General features: G+C 59.3%; 2 protein-coding genes across 2 annotated transcripts; both read right to left on the reverse strand.

Moving 5' to 3' along the window:
* Positions 1–18: 18 nt before the first annotated feature.
* On the reverse strand, positions 19–5,546 carry CHLRE_16g685451v5 (uncharacterized protein). The gene is made up of 4 exons (XM_043071540.1): positions 5,390–5,546; positions 4,741–4,796; positions 3,451–3,715; positions 19–2,640 (listed from the first exon to the last, which is right to left on the reverse strand). The coding sequence occupies exons 1-4, from the start codon at positions 5,448–5,450 to the stop codon at positions 2,630–2,632; spliced, it is 393 nt and encodes a 130-aa protein (XP_042915255.1). The 5' UTR covers positions 5,451–5,546; the 3' UTR covers positions 19–2,629.
* A 3,314-nt stretch (positions 5,547–8,860) lies between these two features.
* CHLRE_16g696050v5 (uncharacterized protein) lies at positions 8,861–19,196 on the reverse strand. The gene is made up of 23 exons (XM_043071821.1): positions 18,994–19,196; positions 18,707–18,866; positions 18,059–18,538; positions 17,790–17,903; positions 16,792–17,612; positions 16,432–16,594; positions 16,080–16,263; positions 14,855–15,750; positions 14,525–14,713; positions 14,141–14,329; positions 13,944–13,984; positions 13,595–13,793; positions 13,328–13,485; positions 13,094–13,165; positions 12,422–12,544; positions 11,666–12,282; positions 11,372–11,499; positions 11,090–11,171; positions 10,931–10,974; positions 10,747–10,810; positions 10,469–10,535; positions 10,134–10,219; positions 8,861–9,909 (listed from the first exon to the last, which is right to left on the reverse strand). The coding sequence occupies exons 2-23, from the start codon at positions 18,854–18,856 to the stop codon at positions 9,704–9,706; spliced, it is 5,073 nt and encodes a 1,690-aa protein (XP_042915256.1). The 5' UTR covers positions 18,857–18,866; positions 18,994–19,196; the 3' UTR covers positions 8,861–9,703.
* Positions 19,197–19,335: the final 139 nt, after the last annotated feature.

Genomic DNA, 19,335 nt, shown 5'->3' on the forward strand with positions numbered 1-19,335 from the left:
GCCATAACCCTCTTCAGCATTGAAAAGAACTTACAGCATGACACCGGCTGCAAAATCCACTACAGGGCCAGCCAGCCCAATGTCCAAGGGGCTCGGGTCGACCGTTGGCCCGCTCCGCCGCCACAGGGGGGCGCCGCGCCGGCCTCGTCGTCCTTCGAAGGGTGAGTGCTAGGGCTCCGCTGGTCAGGCATCACAGTGTTTGCAATGCCTAGCAAACGTATGCACGTTCCAGGTGGACAGTGCGAAGGGGGCAGCAAACTTTGGTAGAACAGGCAGTGGGAGGGGGCCCTCGTGGCCACGGCCAGGACTCCTGCCCCTCCCTGGTCCGCCCCAGCGGCTGGAACGGAGCCTCGTCCTCTCCACGGATCCTAGACAGCAAAATACCGCACTGCACGCATTCAGAAGGGGTCCCATCCAAACCCTAAAACCCAAAACCCTAAGAGGGGGTTTTGGGGGTTTTGAGGGGTTTGGAAAGTGTGACATGTCAGAAATGGTTCGCACAGCATAAATAGCATAATTAAAGCTAGAATAATTGTTGGAACCACGTGTGGGTGACCGTGATGAGATTTGGGCACGCAGCAATGACTTTGCGCATCCCACTGCTTACTTGCCACAGCACACACAGGCATGCAGAAGGTATAGCGCTTCCGTGGTACCACATACACACACACCACTGGGGCTTCTCACTTGCCAGGTATACCTGAGTCTTGTACTGTGCTGTGATGTGGTGCACATTGGCATGGCATGCATGGTAGACGAGCACATACCACTCAGTCCCCTTGTCCCGACACAGGGGGGTGCCGCTATGGGGTGCCTTGCAGCCATCCACACACACTGCCTGGCACTCTCAGCCCTGTGTGGAACTCTTTCACATCTTCACATGTACATGTTGCCTAACATGTTTGTGATGCAACCGTGAGCTGGCAGCCAGTGTGCCAGCCCTTACAGCCCATCAAGTGGCTCGTCATTTCAGGAGAACCTCCCCTCCCCCCTAGCGGGTCAGGGCCTGCTGGTATCATGCAGGCTGTCAAGTAATGTGCAGCCATGCTGATGACACTTTATTTGCACCACATGTGAACGACAGGCTTTGGGAGCGCAAGCGGAAGCAGCCACAGCAAGTTGGCGTGTCGAGTCCAGCCTGCAGACTGCACCAGTGGCGACAAGTCGGCAACCGCTGTACCTCAGCAAGCTCCAGCTCATGCCAACCATACAACGGCAGTCGCTATATGTCTATAAGCAATAGCTGGGCCAAACGGCTGCGTGGCTGGACTGCTGCACTCACTCACGTGGCCCCTGGCACCAGGGTCGCCCTAAGAGGGGGTTTTGGGGGTTTTGAGGGGTTTGGAAAGTGTGACATGTCAGAAATGGTTCGCACAGCATAAATAGCATAATTAAAGCTAGAATAATTGTTGGAACCACGTGTGGGTGACCGTGATGAGATTTGGGCACGCAGCAATGACTTTGCGCATCCCACTGCTTACTTGCCACAGCACACACAGGCATGCAGAAGGTATAGCGCTTCCGTGGTACCACATACACACACACCACTGGGGCTTCTCACTTGCCAGGTATACCTGAGTCTTGTACTGTGCTGTGATGTGGTGCACATTGGCATGGCATGCATGGTAGACGAGCACATACCACTCAGTCCCCTTGTCCCGACACAGGGGGGTGCCGCTATGGGGTGCCTTGCAGCCATCCACACACACTGCCTGGCACTCTCAGCCCTGTGTGGAACTCTTTCACATCTTCACATGTACATGTTGCCTAACATGTTTGTGATGCAACCGTGAGCTGGCAGCCAGTGTGCCAGCCCTTACAGCCCATCAAGTGGCTCGTCATTTCAGGAGAACCTCCCCTCCCCCCTAGCGGGTCAGGGCCTGCTGGTATCATGCAGGCTGTCAAGTAATGTGCAGCCATGCTGATGACACTTTATTTGCACCACATGTGAACGACAGGCTTTGGGAGCGCAAGCGGAAGCAGCCACAGCAAGTTGGCGTGTCGAGTCCAGCCTGCAGACTGCACCAGTGGCGACAAGTCGGCAACCGCTGTACCTCAGCAAGCTCCAGCTCATGCCAACCATACAACGGCAGTCGCTATATGTCTATAAGCAATAGCTGGGCCAAACGGCTGCGTGGCTGGACTGCTGCACTCACTCACGTGGCCCCTGGTGGTGAGAGCAAACATTTATTTTCTTTTACAGGCCCTCTTCCAGGGCGCTGTTAAATGCAATAGATAACGATTACACCATCGAGTTGTATGCGTCGCTTACATGCTCCCGCTAGCTGGTGTTGGTGACCTGATCGCCGCGGTCGCTCACCAGCTCGCTGACGAACTTCCGCGGCCAAGGTGGCAGTCAAAGTGTCAAAGTAGACAAAATTCACTATTCGAGGCAAGCAATATAAACATCTTAAATGGGGAAAGGATTGCAAGTTGCAGCTGTCAAACCGATAAACGAGTCAAATTTCTGCACTTCACTTGCCCCTTTCGCGCTCGTGGCTGTTTGCCATGTGCACCTTCAGATTCATAGCATACATATGTTGGCATTGGCTCCGACGACGGAGCTGGAGAGAACTCGGAGGGCTGGACCAAATGATTGTCGCTGGAGCGTCGTGCCGACTTCACTATGTCACTGCGCCCCTGCGTCGGTACGTGCACAAGCGCGATGTAGACAGGGACACAGACAGGGGGGAGCGAGGGAGGGAGCGAGGGAGCGAGGGAGGGAGGGAGGGAGAGTAATTACACTTGGTAGCGGCGAAGCCACTGATGACTAGGGCTGACAAGCCCTAGTGTAAGGTGAGCGCGTTCCACACGCTCATCCATAAGCACGCCTGACACAGCAGGGGATAAGGCCCCAGTCCTGGTCAAGACAAAAGAGACACGGAGACACAAGGCTCACGCCTTCTCCACCAAAAGAAAGCACATAGCAGCCAGCAGGCTAAGGCGGAGCCTCAGAGGGGCAGACACAACTGCCTCTTTCACACCACACCACACGTACACATCAGACCAAAACGCACGTGAGGAAAACACCGCCCGCCAAGGCCAGAAACACACACACACACACACACACACACACACACACACACACACACACACACACACACACACACACACACACACACACACACACACACACACACACACACACACGCAAGGGCGCCCCGCCACAAACTACACCCCTGGCCACAACAGACGGAAAGCAAGGCGCTTAGGGCACATAAAGCAAGCTAACCAAGCCCCCTCAAGAGGACCAGCAGGGGCCGCTCTCTGGCGGATGCCACACCCTGCATTGCTGGCCCTGGCGGAGCCCCCCAGCCCAACCACAAACATAAACAGAAGACAAAAGCAGAAACCCTGACCCTCTCTAGCCCACCCTCTTGCACCTGCAGAACGGTGCTTAGTCCTCGTCACTGTCCGTGATGGCCTGAGCGGGTTGTTCCACGTTCATACCTGTGTGATAGCGCAACTGGCCGTTTGCTACTCTCAGGAAGGGATGCTGCGCGCCCACTTGATCCCAGCCCTTCCGCGGCACTCCCAGTGCGGTGAATGCTTTGAAGCGACCCCACAAGTCGATCACTGCCGTGTCAATCGCTTGTTGGGTGTCCGTCTGTATTTGAGCATGTTGTTGTTGCTGCTGCTGCTGCTGCTGCTGCTGCTGCTGCTGCTGCGGCTGCTGCTGCGGCTGCTGCTGCGGCTGCTGCTGCGGTAACTGGCCCTGCAGAGGTTGTTGCGGCAGTGGTGCTGCGGCAGCGTTGGCTAGGCCACGTCGCCTTGCGGCGTACAGCATGCACCGCCCCCTCTCCATAGCCACTAACGCCGCCATAGCCACTACATCCCACACTGCTTGTTGCACGCCAGTCGGGGCCTCAAACAACCACACCTGCTTCCTGGTGGGCGGGGCCGCAAGCTGTGCTGCGAGCTGCTGCACAACTGCCTGAGCTACTGCGCACTGCCAAAGCGCGTGTAGCCTGGGGCTGTGGGTTGGCGTCGCACTGCATCCACACGGCACCGGACCAGGTGCATGTGTGAGATGCGTGTTAAAGGCAATGCCAATGCCGTCGATTGACACCCGCCAAGCTGTCTCCTTGTGGGCGTTCTCCCAGCGTTTCTGCCAGAGCCGGTCGAAGGCGATAATCCAGCGTTGTGGGGGGGGGGGGGGCTGCTGGTGGTGTCTCGCGCGCCTCAGCTGCATATGCCGTGTGCAATTGGCTGCGGGTTACCTGACGTCTCCCAGCTGCGTGATGGTAGCAACACGTGCAGCCAGCTTCTCCAGTGCCAGGGGTTGCTGATGCCAGGTATCCTCCAGCCAAGGCAAGGCATGATCAGCAGAACCACTGTCGACTCCGAGGGCGGGGCGGGGCCCAACCCAGCCTGGAGCCGTTCCTGCACTGCACGTGCTGCTGCCAGCCAGGTCTCTGGTATGTCTGCTGCAAGGCTATTCAGGCCCTCGAGCGCCGGCTGCTCGCGTAGCTGCGTCTCCGGGTCAAGGTGCTGCCGCACCCATTCCTCCCATGCCACACCCCTAGTCGCTCCCACTGGCCGTGTTGTGCGCCATGCTGCCGCCGCTGTCAGTGCTTGCACCAGGTCACCTACGGTGCGCAGGTGGCGACACGCCGCGAGGCGTGTATGGTGCGCCTCAAGGCCAGGCCGTCGGGTGTGGTCACCCTCAGGCAGGAGCGGATTGCCCCACAATGGTGCTGCCCAGCACCAGACGCCTGGCGCTGGTGGCGGCGTCCTCACCGCTCTCACAGGCGGGAGATGGCCCAAAGCCTCATAGATGCGCTGTCGCCCAGCAACTGGCATCCCATGGGTCGGACGTCAGGGCGGGCTGTGAGCATGGTCCATGGGCGCAGCGAGGGATGGTGCCGTTGTAGGCTGAGGGCCACAACGCGGTGCAAGGGGTGGTGTTGCTCTGTGGGCGCGGCAGCTTCTGCCTGGACGAGTCGGGCCGCCCACAAGGCCTCACGGCCCCGTAGATGCGCTCGGAGCGGCAGCATTCCAAAGCCGCCCACCACCGGCGGCCCAGCCAGCATTGAGGTGGGGATGCCCGTCAGCTGCCGCTCCGTATCATTTGGCCCGAGTCGCCTATCTGCTGCTCGCGCAGCAAGGCGTTCTAGCTGGTCAATTATGTCGCCAGGCATGCCAGCGTGCTAAGGGAGGGAGGGAGGGAGGGTTGTAATTACCAGCCCAAAGTAACCTAAACCAAACCAAACTAGTGGAGCACAGACAGAGGAGTGAGGTGCAAGCGATAATTTGTATGGGAGGGAGTGGAGGCGTCGTGGGGCAGCAGGGTGAGCAGCGCCTGCAATCAATGTTGCCGCCCAGGCTTGGTGGGGCGCACAGTAGCGCAGAAGAGGCACAACAAATGACAAACATACCCATAACTTACCTGGCGACCAGGAAAGCAGCCCCGACACCAGGCAGGGAATGTCAGGCCAGAAGCGTGACATGTGGTAAAGAGGAAAGGCAAAGTAGGAAAGGGCAGGGCACAGTGAAAAGGCCGAGGCGTGTCAGCGGTAGGATAAAGAGGGAATGACGCAGACAAGACTACGCACAAGCCCAGGCGGCGAAAGAGGCAGAGCGGGCGCAAGGCAGTGGTTGAGGGGGGCCGGATGGCATGGGGCGGTTAGTGGAAGAGCATGGGAGTGGGCAGCATTTGGGCCACGTGCGGCTCTCGACAGTCATTGCCAGCATGGTCACCCCGCACACATAGGGGCACCCAGATGCAGGGATGCTTAGGCAGGGGCGAGAGTGGGGCAGCAAGCCAGCAAGCACAGGCAGGCGACAAGGCAAGGTGTCAGGGGTTTTCAGGGGTACTGGGGGAAGGGAAGGGCTCGGGAGGGTTTGGGAGTAGTGTATCCCCTCAGTATCACACGGGACAAGCAAGGATGCTATTTCGACTGCCTGTTCGCCGGGCGCGGTATGTAATGAACCTGCACCTGCCCCGCCCAAACCTGCACCTGCCCCCGCCCAAACCTGCCCCTGCCCCTGCCCCTGCCCAAACCTGCACCTGCCCCAGCCCAAACCTGCATCTGCCCCTGCCTGAACGCTGCGGCAAAGACCCGCCTCATCACCGCGTGCGTGGAGGACGGCACGCCATGGCCAGCTGCGTTGAGCAGGCCGCCCCAGCGGGGCAGCAGGATTGATGGCTGTGGCTGGATTAGCCATGGCGGGTGATGGGATGCATGTGTGCCTACCTATGTAGGTGGTGGAGTCTATCTGGAGGACAGGTTGAGCCTGTCCTCCCCAGCCGTCCAGCCTAGGGCCGTTGACGTAGGGAGCTAGTACATACACTGTACATTGCAATGCGCTGCACATAGCACCCCTAGCACACACGCGCACACGACCCGCCGGTACTGCGTCCAGCGGTTAGCAGCAGTGACAGCCTGCACTCTCAAGGCCTCCACGCACACGCCGCGCCTTCCCAACACGACCCGTCACATTTGCAATGCGCTGCATCCAGCGCCCCTGACACACACGCACACACACACACACACACACACACACACACACACACACACACACACACACACACACACTCACACTCACACACACACACACACACACACACACACACACACACACACACACACACACACACACACACACACACACACACACAAGCGGCGCAAGCGCGCAGGCTGAGGAGCCGGCTGGTGTTTAGGTGGCGGTCCGCGGTGGGGCTGGCAGGGCATGCGTAGCGGCATGACAAGTAGTGCGGCTGTTGACAACTGTGCTGCATCTGGCTACGGTTGGGTCTGCTGTGGCATCGCGATTGCTAGGCACCTGGTTTGGCTATGATGTGCCTGTGGAAACCGACCCCGGCTATGTCCGGGCGATGAGGTTGTTCGGCCTCAGACTGTGGAGGGGCTCAGCCCCTTTTCCTGTGACCAGGGAACACCTGTCAGGGGTACTCACAACGATGGCAGGTGGGGGGATAAAGTCTTGGTCATGTGGGTGGTGGTGTCCATAGACAGTCAACATGGGGTTCACATTTCATTGCCACAATCCCACGTAGGCTCAGGCAACAGACTTCTAGGCAAGCAAGGCAGTGCGCTACACACAATTCTACCCACATACAGAACATGTAGGGAACCCGGGCGCCAGGGATGGATGGAGGGATGGATGGCAGGACATGTTCAATGGGAGCTGTTTGGTTCGCCTGTAGACAGTACCCACCATGGCCAGCGGTGGCGCTCATATGTATAGCTTGGGTGCGACTATGCCGCCTGGCCTAGGTCCATGATGTGAGGATCTGTTCAGCGCTAGCCCTTTTACACCGTCCCAGATGTCGCCTGTCCTAGACGTACGGGTGACCAGTTGTAGTTTTGAATAGTTTCGGCTCGTGGGGCTGTAGCAGCTACCGGGGATGGCTCGTCCTCACGCGCTTTGGGCTGTGGGATGGTTCAATAGTATAGATGAGTGGCCTAGGACGGCTGGTCACAGGTATCACATATGCGCCTGTACAGGCCAAGCCCCGGGGATGGGTGTGAATGGACGGGAGAGCAAAAACTGTTGTAATTTTATACACCCCAGCAACCACCGGGTGGGTCACGCTGCGTCGCCTGCCCGCCCGGCCACGCAACTGTCCCAACCAACCATTCACCCCAGTGGCCCCGGCTGCCAGTAACCTCGTAAGCCTATGGTGTGATTGGTGTGTGTTTTGGCCTTTTTGCGTCACAGCAAGTGACGGGTGCATTTTGGCGCATCTAAGTCGTGCCTTCTTGTGATGGCAGGCCCTGACATCTTCCTTGATATACCGGTAATCCATGTACCGTACATTCGTTGCTTGCCTCGCGCCTAGCGCCATAGCTTCTACGCTGCAGTGCATCACGCCTCCTGTCCCTCCCTCCCTCACTCCCTCCCATACATGTCGTGCTGGGCACCGGTGGCGCTGGTGTTCTCCAGGTTGGTTTCGGGCGCATCCTTTCTGGTAGTCCCAACGCCAGCCCGGCCGGCGTCGTCCAGCCCAGCCATCCCGATACAGCAGCCACCTTCCGTCAGCCAGCTATAGGCGCGACCATCCACAGCGTTTACCGTCGGTTACAAGGTAACATGTGAATTCGCAACTTGCGCTACTGACTGCCTACTCTCGTGCCGCGTGCAAGCCCACTCCGCCTTCCGCTCTGGTCTAAGTACGCATTAGTTCCGCAACACTCGTCAATTCTGGAAGTACACCACCTTGCTCCGAGAACCCAGTAAGAACGGGCGGCTGTATAAAGTAACCCCCTGTGTAAAATTACTGTAAACCAAAAGCATTATTGCTGGGTGTGGGAACGCGTTGAGTGTGAGAGGGCATCGGGTGTCCCTTGCCTCAGATGCCCCCCCCCCCGGGTTGGCTGGACAGTGACAGTCTGCTGGCGAGGATTGGTTAAGGGTTGGAGAGGCAGGACGGAAGGTAGGAATGTTATGTAGGCACAACACAACATGGCCTGGGTGGTGGAGAGAGCGGTGAAACAAGAATGATGGCGCAATGAGAAGCAGTTGAGAGTTAGGGTGCATCCGGGTCGAGGGGTATGCATGAACCAGCAAAGGCAGACGATAGTGCAGAAGGCAGCGTGCAGGCTGTGAACGGCCCCCCACTCTGTTCTGAGCACCCTCACGCACGGGCGTCCAGTGATGCGGGCACTCGCAGCTACACTACGCTGGGGTTCGAATGTGAAAGTAGGAGGGAGTTAAGGCTACCATTATGCGACTGGGGTGCAACATGCAGCCATTCCTGCAGCCAATTCAAGGCAGGGATGTTGCGTGACAGGCAAGGCAAAGCATGAATTCACAACGCAGTGCACAGCCCACTCTGCCCAAAGGCCCAGCCTGCGCTACTGTAATTGAGCTGGCACGTGCGCTAGCACTGTGATTTTGGGGTTTAGAGGTCCTCCAGCATTTCAACTGGCGGAAGTGCTTGTATCTTCCTTCTTTTGACAGAAATTTGCCTGATGCTGTAGTTCCAAGGTGGGTGATTGCCTCAGGTGAAGTCCACACCACGAAACCCAGGTCATCTTGCAATGCACCGACCCGAAGCATGACACGGTGTGCAAAAACGTAATGTTGAACTGAACTTACACTCTGCAGAAAGGACATACAAGCATTGGACCTACGCATTGGACCCCCTCCCCAGTTTCCATGACCAGAACATGTAACTAGCTGCCGGATGCCAAAATGATGCTACACCAGGATTGAGCAGGTCTACCAGACCGGTTCCAAGCCTAAAGAATAGGACCCCAAGCTCAGCACATTGCAAGTTTCTTGCACACCTGCAAGTGGTACAACCTCATGCTCTTTCCCCCTGCTGTGCATGGCTCCATTTGCCACGTGCATCCGCAATGACAGGGTAACACGTCCAAGCACACTTTTTAACATGATGATAGTCCGCAAGTGCACAACAAAGCATGCAATATAAGAAATTAGACGTAATCATCAGAAATGGCTGTCCCCCACGGCTGTCCCCACAGTGTAGCGAGATGGTGCATCGCCGAGTGGCAGGCCCTTCCCGACCATGCCATGATGCCAGCCTGCACTGCTGCCACCACCTCAAGCCCTGCACTTCCTGCCCGTGCGCAAGTGCTGAAATTCGCCTCCTGCTGCAAATCAGCTGCCGGTGCAGCTGCAAGGATACTGTACCTAGGAGGCCATGCAAGTGCTGCACAGAAGGCACAATGCTCAGCTGCCGGCACACCAAGGCTGGCCCTGGAAGTATGGTACCTCATGCCAGCTCCACACCACCAGACAGCATGCTTGCTGTCCTCAGCATGTTCTGCGCCGTCTCATGTGAGTTACTGCCGCCCCAGTGGTCCGCCATATGGCCCGCGAGGTAGTCCATGAAGGCACGGAACTTGACGGCCAGGGGCCGGGTGGCGGCTGCCAGCAAGTCAGAAGAGGAGGCGCGGCGGGGCAGGCCAGGGCCCTTGCCTGCATTTGAAGCAGTGAGCAGGAGAGGCACAAATTGTCTTGGACTTGGAAACCTTCCATGTCATGGCTGGACGGAGCTGCATCCACCAACACATTCTATATACTTTACAGCTGCAGTGGACACAAACACACATACTTCCTGCGTGTTTCTTCCCCTTCTCACAAACAAACACAACCAAAATTACTGTACTCAAGGTTTGAATGTGTGTCAGGATCACGCTCACCACGTGTTTGCGCCGTACAGTACGTCCACACGCGTGTGTGGCCCGGGGGAAGTGGGGTGTTCCGCCCAATGTTGAGGTTGTAGAGCCTGTGTACACCCGCAGACATACGTGGGGTCAGTGATGCCGCTTGGCCGGGCAAATGTACATTGCTGTTGGTCCTAGAATGGGTGTCAAATTAGGGTTTGGGGTTTGATGTCATTGCCTGCTTCAGCTACAGGGACATGAATGCGCATCATGCTCATTACCTTGCAACCACACACAACACAGCTACAGGTGGTTCTCACTACCACTAATTGACAGAGGAAGCAAGGCAACACAAACAGTCAGCAACTTACATCCACTTGTCCATCTCCTCAGTCACTGGCAGCGAGATGCGGTCAGCCACGCGGGCCACGGCCTCAACTGCAGGTGAGGGTGTCAGGCATGGCAATCAAGGGGTTACGTACATGAGCCGCCCGAGCACGTGGTCGTGCATGGTATTGCATGCGTGTGCTGAAGGATTCTGTTAGTTTGCTGCTGGGGAACAGTCCCGGTATCATACGCAGCGGGACATGTGAACAATGGCACGTAGGGACACGGTGCCAACGTGAATGCCGTGACGACCGTTCCTCACCAAAGTCCCACAACTGGAGGCTGACGGCACGCCGCCGGAGCTTCAGCTCATCGACCACCACCGTCTGCAAACAGCGCTTCACGTCAGTATGGTATGATCCAAGCTGAATGGACAGGGCGGCATGCATTTACCACTCTGGGCACAAGCTGCAAATGTATGCCCCCGGAATCCGAACCCTTCGCACCTGAGACCATGCGAACATCAGCCTCGCTTCAGTGACAGTTAGACCTGTGGTGCAACAGACAGACTGGTCATGAAGGGGAAGCTGCTACAAACTTTGTGGCAACTTGCGTCTGTTACCTAACGCTGCCACAGCTTCTGGCACACAGCAGCGCTTGCTCACCCATGTGCGGAGCCAGCAAGTTGTTGGACTCCACAAATGACATCCAGTGACAGATGTCCATGTACTTGGCCTTGTCGCGGGCCTGGCGTGATGGCGTACATGTCAGTTTGATAGCAAAGGCAAGCCCCACAGAGGCTCGTAGTGTCAAGGATGGGCGCACCCAACCAACGTGCGCACAAATAACCAGGGGTGGATCAAGTGTTGTGGACAGTGAGTGCCAGGGGTACCTTCTGTCCGTTTGCTGCCCGCCTGTCAGATGCCCACGTGCTGGCACGGACGCACCTTGAACAGCTTGAAGGCGGCAGTGAGCAGCTCCAAGTTGTGCACGATAGCCCGCTCCATGTCCGCCGTGTACAGCCGCTCGCGCCGGAACACGTTGGGGTCCACCACTGCTAGCGGAGGCAGCACGCCTGTATGCGCGACGGTGTGAGACCAAGAATGTGTGCACATGGCAAGGTGCTATGCTTTTGAGGCGAGCAAATGGCGGGAATATATCCATACCAGATCCAGTGGGCAAACAATGGTGCAGATTGCATGGTGCCTAGGCTGACAGCTGGCTGTACCAGTGCAACTCGCCTCGCAGGTGCTGCAGCAGCATCTTGGTGGCGTCGGAGCAATCCGTCACCACTCCCCCCTGGATGTAGCGCGCAAAGGCCGCCCGCACCAGCGCCTCCATGAACTCAAACCGCATGTAGGCGTAGTCACTGTTGGCCACACTCTCCAGCGTCAGGTTCTTCTCCTCCTCGCGGTTCACGGTCCAGAACAGTGAGCGCAGCTCATGCACCCGCACTCCTGGCGCTGTGCCGGCAATGCCCACAGCGGAACAAAATGCAAGCCAGTGGCTCTCGTCCATCTCAAAGAAGGCGTAGCCAGCCGAGGGTGCGGGTGGCTTGGCAGCGGCAAGGGTGCCAACGGCAGCGCGAGCAGCAGCGACGGACTCGCTGACCGGCGGAGGGGGCGGAAGAGGCGGGATAGAGGAGTCGGAGCGAGCAAGCTCACGACGAAACGGCGACGCGGACCGCACGGCACCCGCTGACAGGATGACAGTGGTGGCCGTGACAGCTGCGTCAGCTATGTCCGCGGCTGCGGCCTCCGGGCTGCGGCCATCTGCTATGGCGGCAGCAGCGGCGGCCTCGCAAGCGGCTACATACGTATCCGCTGCCGGTGAGATGGAAAAATAAATGAACGCGGACCTGTCGAATGGGGCGGGGTAATCAAGCACATGTAAGAAACGAATGACAATTTACTCAGCCGGCGCTCACAACTGGCATGCCCTCAAAACACGCACTACCAGCAACCAATCATGTGCACGCCTTGTTCCTCCGCACGTACCGTATCAGGGGGAAGGCCGCCAGCAGCTCCTGCCGCACCTCCGCCAGCTCCTGCTCTAGTGCCAGGCGGCCGCCCTTACCCCGCACTCCCTGGTCCTCACGCGCCACGAGCTTCATGAACAGCCTGATGGGCCGGTGAAGAAAGGTGGAAGGTGAGTCAGGGGTCATCAGGTGGTCGCCCCAGGCCGCCAACACTCATACGGGACATTACCGTGCCGCCAAGAAGTTGTTCTGGTACTAGGGTTTGTTCTAGCGGCTTGCGAACTATAGTTTTCTGACTACGCTTGCGGCTTCAGACTAGAGACGCGGCGTGGGCGCAGCCCACTTCTCCCATGCAAGGGAAACCACTACGCGCACTGCACTGCCGCTTTGCCCCGTGGCCCGGCACATGTTACGGCAGCAAAACCAACTGAATCAAATGCGCCTCGTCAACCCCCTGACTGTAATATCCGTGTCTCCGATACACCTGCCCAGCCGTGACCACCTGTAGCCTCGCCTGCTAAGTTCCCTTTCCGTCTGTCCCTGACTTCCCCCCAATCTAGGGCGCGAGAAAAAGAATTATAAAAAAAAACATCCCGGCGGAACGGTAGTCAGGCGTAAGCGGCCCTGCAACCAGACCACAGCCTCGCTAGCCGTGCCCGTCAACTGGCCCCTGGCCCCCGCCGCCACTCACATCTTAGACACCACTCGGGACCAGTCCAGGTCGAACTGCTTGGCAAGCACGGCCTCGGTGTCCACCACATCCCTGTGGAGGCAGTCAGGGGCGGAGGCACGAGCCAAACTTGGTGCAGCCACACCGGGGCACGCATCACTACCGCTTGCAGTGTGCTACAATGACGACACAAAGAGCTATCAGCGCATGGTACCCATGTGGGTAATGTACTGTGTGCAGTGCGCACCCATTTACCTGGCGTCACACTTCTTGCGCTCACGGAAGATGGATGTGTGCACGTCCCAGGTGGGTCGCGTCGCCTCTGCCAGCTTGCCGCCTGTGGTGGACGACACGGGCGCCCGCTGCACAGCCTCCTTGGTGAACATGGGCGGAAGGAAGTAGGGGCGGTTGGACTGCAAGGGGAAGGGGGAAGAGGGGCGGTGGCGGAGGGGCCATGGGTCAGGTTTTGTTTGGAGGTGCTTTTGGCTGCACACAACAGCGGGTGCACGTACGTTCGCCCACCTGCAACATGGCCACGGCCTTGTCGTACTGGTTCTTGGGCTTGCCGGCGCTGGTCAGCATCTCGCCCTCCACCTCCCCATGCAGCTGCCGCAGCCGCAACTTGGCGCGCTCGACGCTGGAGCGGTAGTCGGCCTCGGCCTGAGCCGCAGACGTCTCCTCGAATGCCACCGGGTTAAGGCGGCACAGCGCCGACAGGTACCTACAAGAGGCAGGTGGACGCGATAGCCAATCAAAGATGTGCGTGCCGTTTGCTGCATACTCGCAACAGAACAGCGGACGTGGTCGCAGCAGCTGTCATGGCATGTGGTTACACACACGGTACCGTATTGTCAGGGCCGTCACCACTCACCGTTCAGTGCGAAGCCTGAACGTCTCATCAAAGCGGGTCGCCTGCATTGTGAGCAAGTACGGAATATTTTTATCCCATTTGCAACAAGCCATAGCTCAAGAGCCCAGCTTGACCAGATGCACCGGTTGGGGGACCCTGTAGGAGTCTACACCACGTCTCACCCCGCCCGACCCCACCAGTTAACGCCCCCGCCGCACCTGGTTGGCCATGTCGGCCAGGTCGGTGCTGAGCGCCTCAGTGATGGAGCCCAGCAGCGCCTCCAGCTCCACACCCAGCGGCTGGGACTGCGGCTGAGACAGACCGGGTTGAGAGGGCGGCGTGGGCGGCTGCTGGGTTGAAGTGTCGCTGGATGGCTGAGCAGGCTCGGTCGAGTAGGACGTGATGAACTGTAGCGGGGAACAGTCCCAACACCCGTACGTGGCGGCCAGGCAAGACATCAGGACAGCATACGTTAGTAATATAACCCGGATCAGCGCACCGTGCGTCATCCGACATATCAGTATTGCAGCCACAGCCACGGTTGACCACGTGAGCATGCACGCCCGTCCTGCCTGTTTGTAACGCTGGCGCTGAACACCCACCTGTGCCACGTTCGACACCCGTCCATCTCTCCGCTTCGTGAGCAGGTGCATCACTGCCGTGTCCACACCCGTTCCTGGGAGTTCGCCACTTAAAGCCATGATGCGGCGCGGCGAGTCCCCACGGCCACCTCCACCGCCCGGCGCAGATGCCAACATGGCTTCCACGCGCCGGGACCGATCTCGAGCCGCCTACGGTCACACCAGTTTGCATTTTGATATGATTTTGACATGATGAGCCATGTGCACGGGTATTAGTATGAGTCGAATCCAGGTAAGGTGTTCGCAAGCCACCGGGTGTGGCAGCGGGCGCTGCCTCATTCTGAAGCTCACCTCCACTAGCTTGAACTCCTGGTTGGCGCTGTCCAGGTGCGCCACGAACTCCAGCAGCTCCTCAAAGTCCAGCCCGCCTTGCTCGGCCACACGCGCCGCCGCCTCCAGGCTCTCCTCCACATCCGGGTCGGGCGGCTCCCAGGCCCCAATGCCCGTAAGGGCGGTGCCGCGTGACAGCAGGTCCCCGTGGTACCGCATCACAGTTGCCAGGTCGGCAGGCAGGAGGGATCGGCCACCCTCACTCCCCACAACTGAATGCGTTCGCAGCTCAGCCGGCGCCTGCTGCTGTTGTGTGGCTGCTGGCTGCATAGGCAAGCCCGTTGCATCCCCCTGGCGTTGCGGAGGATGCGGTGATGCTAGCTGAGAGCCTCCAGCCAGTGACTCGCGGCCTGGACTGTGCGGCGCTGACTGCTTGCCTGTCTGATGCTTCTTGTCGACCTCCCCTGGCCCCCAGCCTTCGTCACCCGCATGCGAATTTCGCTGCGAGGGCGAGGCTGGGTGTGCCTCGTCCACATGCAAACGTACACGCACGTGCCGCTCAGGCTTTGGGGGCAGTGGCAAGGGTTGGTGGGAGGTAGGCACGGGGGAGCTTGGCTCAGAGGCATGAGGCGACGTGGCAGCATGCTCCTGCGCCCCGAACGAGATGGGGTGTATGGACGAGGCGCCTGACGCCCTGCGCAGGTGGCCCAGGTCGTCCTCGGGCGCCTGCGACTGCCGCCGGGAGCGCACCACCGCACGTGCGGACTGCATGCGGGTCGAGGCAGCTCGAGACCAGGCGACCGAAGCGGCGCGGGAGGTCACGCGGGATGTGGCAGCCGATGGAACCTGCGACAATCCATCAGTGACGCTGAGCGTCATGTAGGGCGCTGGGTTGCGCTCCCTGCCCGTGACCAGTACTGCGGGAACATGTCAAAAGGCATGGCATGCGTGTCATGTCATATCAACCAAAGCAGTGTAGCCGCAACAGGAAACGCGGACGGAGGACGAAAGAAGAGGGTTCATGTACAAGTTGTACGGGCTGTCTCTCTGTGGGACTGGCCATCGCCGTGGTTTCTTTCCCACCTGCATCGTGAGAGCCTTTCACACTGTATGGTACTCTACCTATTCATGCCCGCTTGCTCGCCTGCAGCACTCCAGTCCGTTTTCTTCCCGGCGGCGTCCTTCCTACTCTGGCATGGGCGCCCCCCCCCTCGCCAAAGCCCCAGCCCGGTTTACCAGTACTCACGTGTAGTGAGCGCCCGCACCAGCCGCGCCTGTCGCCGCTCAATCTCGATGCGCGCGTCCCGCTCCTCCTCCGTCTCGAATTCGCCCTCATCCACAGGCGCCTGGCTACCGTGCGAGCCAGGCCTGGCCGCGGGGTCCATCTGGCGGCCCCATGGGTCCGTGAGCGTCTTCTCACCATGTTCCACCTGGAGACAAACATACAGCAAGGCGCGACCGCACAAAGAGCATCACCACACAACACACTACCTCCAACTATGGAAGTACCGGTATGGTTGGCCGAGCGAGCGACACATACAAGCCTTGAATGAAATTCCAGCTTGGTCCCCGCACATCCACATAGCTGTCCGCCGCACCTGCTTAAGCGCCACCTGCACCAGCTCCATGCCCGACAGGGTACTCAGAACCTTCTGGCCGCCTGCGGGCGCGCCCAGCACCGTGCCGCCAGATGCCGCCGCCTCCGCATTGCGCTGGGCCATGAGGGCGTTGATGCGCCCCTGGAGCCGAGCCTTGGTGGGACTGTGTAGGCAAGGCGACAGGTGCAGTGACGGATGATTGCAGGATCGCAAAATCAGTCAACAGACGCTGGTATTGCATGTGCTGCATCTCGTCAGGCATGACATATACACTTGGTAAACCAACATACAACCGAGAGCTAGATCTGTGCATAGTATCAGCCCATGCGGCTTTGCACGGAGTGGGATCTCCAGGCGTACCTGACTGCACGCTCTTCTGACGCCCCAGCGCCTGGGATGACCAGGCCCGCCGGTCGGTGCCGGTCTTGCCGCCCTGATGCAACCCTAGCACTAGCTGCGGACCACATGCGCGGAGTGGAAGGCTCTGACCGCGACGCCGAGCCCCCAATCTGGCTTCCAGGCGCCTCCGCATCAGGACCAGACCCACCAGCGCCCAACGAGTCGAGCAAGCCAGGTCGACCAGGCAACTGCGGTAATTGTGAGCTGCTGGCTGCGCTGCCGCTTCCCGTCATGAGTCCACTGATATTCCTGCGCAGTCCACTACCCGACCCTACAGCCGGCACTGCAGGCAAAGCCAGCGTGGTGTGCTCTGCCGACAGCGCTGGTCCCCCGTGCTTGTTGTGCGGCGATTGCTGCACGGTGCCGGAGCGGTGCGGGCTGGGCAGTGGCCGACCTGACAGGGACGCGCGAGTGAGGCCACCAGCAGGCCCACCCTGAGATGACCACAGTGGCGGGACCACCGCGCTGGGACCCTCCCCGGACCCTGTCAGCAGGCCGTCGTAGGGCCCCGCAGCTGCTGCGCCCTCCACCACTGTCATGCCGGCTGCTGACGCCCGGGGTGAGGCTGTGGGGCGGTAGGAGGCCATCTCCGACCCGGACGCGCTGATGCGCGGGCCCCATAGCCCTCCTAGCCCACCCGTCCGCCTCAGGCTGTTGGGGCCAGGACCCGTGTCCAGGGTCACCACCCGCGGCACCGGCACGCCATCCGCGGCAGTCGTGAGCAACACCACTGCATCACGACCCAGTGGAAGCCCGTCCACTGACATGGTCCCATCACACACCTGCGCGGCAGGGCCAGCAACACGTAGTCATGGAGATGTGCTAACGGTCCTATTTTTTGAATAATCTGCGCCATGCCGCCGGACTCCTTGGTTGCTATGTACCGCATCCAGTAGTCCCTGCACATAGCCCCTGCACGCCCCGCAATAGCCCCAGCCACGCCTCATGAACATACACACCTCCTCCAGGTCTATCAGCGTCTCTCCCGCTGGGTTTGCAATCACGTAGTGATTCTCCAGCGCGCCCTGCTCCAGTGGGATTACACGCCGCAGGTGCGCTGCGGATTCCGGGCCCTGCAAGCAGCGGTGCGGGTGCAAACAAGAGGGCAGACACGCCGGTCAGGGATTTGCTCCAATAAGCAAAGCAATGCTGCAGACCATTCGTTATGGCGTAGCTTCTGCGTGCTGTGCCATTGGCATGCTGCGTGAAGCTCCTTCAGCAGCCTTACCATCAAAACCGTTGCAGCCCGGTTGCTCATGGAAAATGCTGATCCCGGTGGAAGTCCAGGCAGCTGTGCCTGCGTGGCTGCGTGCTGCACGCTCTCCTGCTCGTCAGCTGCCTGATCATCCACCCCGCTCTGGTCCAACACACCGGTGGTGGGCGAAGCCCTCCCCATAGCCCGTAGCGAGGGCCCTTTGCTTGGGACGCCCGCTCCACCCACCCCCACCCGGCTGCCTCCAGCTACTGGCTTTCCGTGAACGGAACTTGGCCCGGTTCCTAATGCTCCTGAAGAACGGCCCTGGCCTCGGCCCCCGGCAGCGGCGCGGCGGGCCTGGGCGGCAGCGGGGCTCTGTCCCCGCTTCCAGCCTTCTCCCTCAGCTGCGGTGGCGGTCGAAGTGAGGGGCACGCTTTGCACCATGCCGCGGCCTGCGCTGTAGTTCTCCAGAATGGACTCAAGCGCATCCAGAGACACAGGAGTGATGGAGACCTGCAAGGTCGTAGAGGATACGCCTTGGATTAGGTGCGTTGCTTTCCTGCCGCAACAGGAACAAGGCACGCGCTCGTGGCATATCGCTGCTCTGCAGCATGCTCCCGCTCCCCACCCCACTCCCGTCTTCGTCCTCAGTCCACACATATGCACATCATCGAGCCGTACCCTCGATGCCGTAGTCGATGCATAGCTTGTTTCCGGACGCAGCCCCGTCTGCCGGGAGGAAGTGAAACCGCTGCGCTCCCGACCGAGCGTTCCCGACGGCACCGTGGGCAGGAGTCCGGTGTTACCGTGGCTGCCCGAGCCAGTTGCCATTTCCTCGACCCTGTTGCGCGCCATCAACGTGATGTGGGCTGGTCACAGCTCAGCCGAGTCAGGAACCAATGCCGCAAGACGACTCCCGGCGTATGTTTTGGAGTTTCATATGCTCGTCAGCGGTAGATGTTGCTTACCCCTCAACAGGCAGCCTCAGCGAGAACTAAACGGACGAAGCCTGCCATGCGAAACCTTTCTCCCTTGTGTGGGTGACCTCAAATCAAGTAGTGAAGTTTGAATTATATCATGTTTACAGGAAAGCCAGTAAATGGTTTGGGATGAAACCTCGAAGTAAAAGTCGGAGTCCAGAAATCGATGCGTGTTGCTATAATCAGCTATGGATATGTGAACGGCAAGCAGATATATGTATCAGTCAATAAGAGATTGATCGTATGGTATGGCTTCACTCAAGCCGCATGCGACGCTGTGCCACCCCACCCCTGGCCGCCTCTTGCTCCCCCTGGCTGCCGTGCGCTATG

This window comes from Chlamydomonas reinhardtii, chromosome 16, assembly GCF_000002595.2.
Source record: "Chlamydomonas reinhardtii strain CC-503 cw92 mt+ chromosome 16, whole genome shotgun sequence".
NCBI lineage: Eukaryota > Viridiplantae > Chlorophyta > Chlorophyceae > Chlamydomonadales > Chlamydomonadaceae > Chlamydomonas > Chlamydomonas reinhardtii.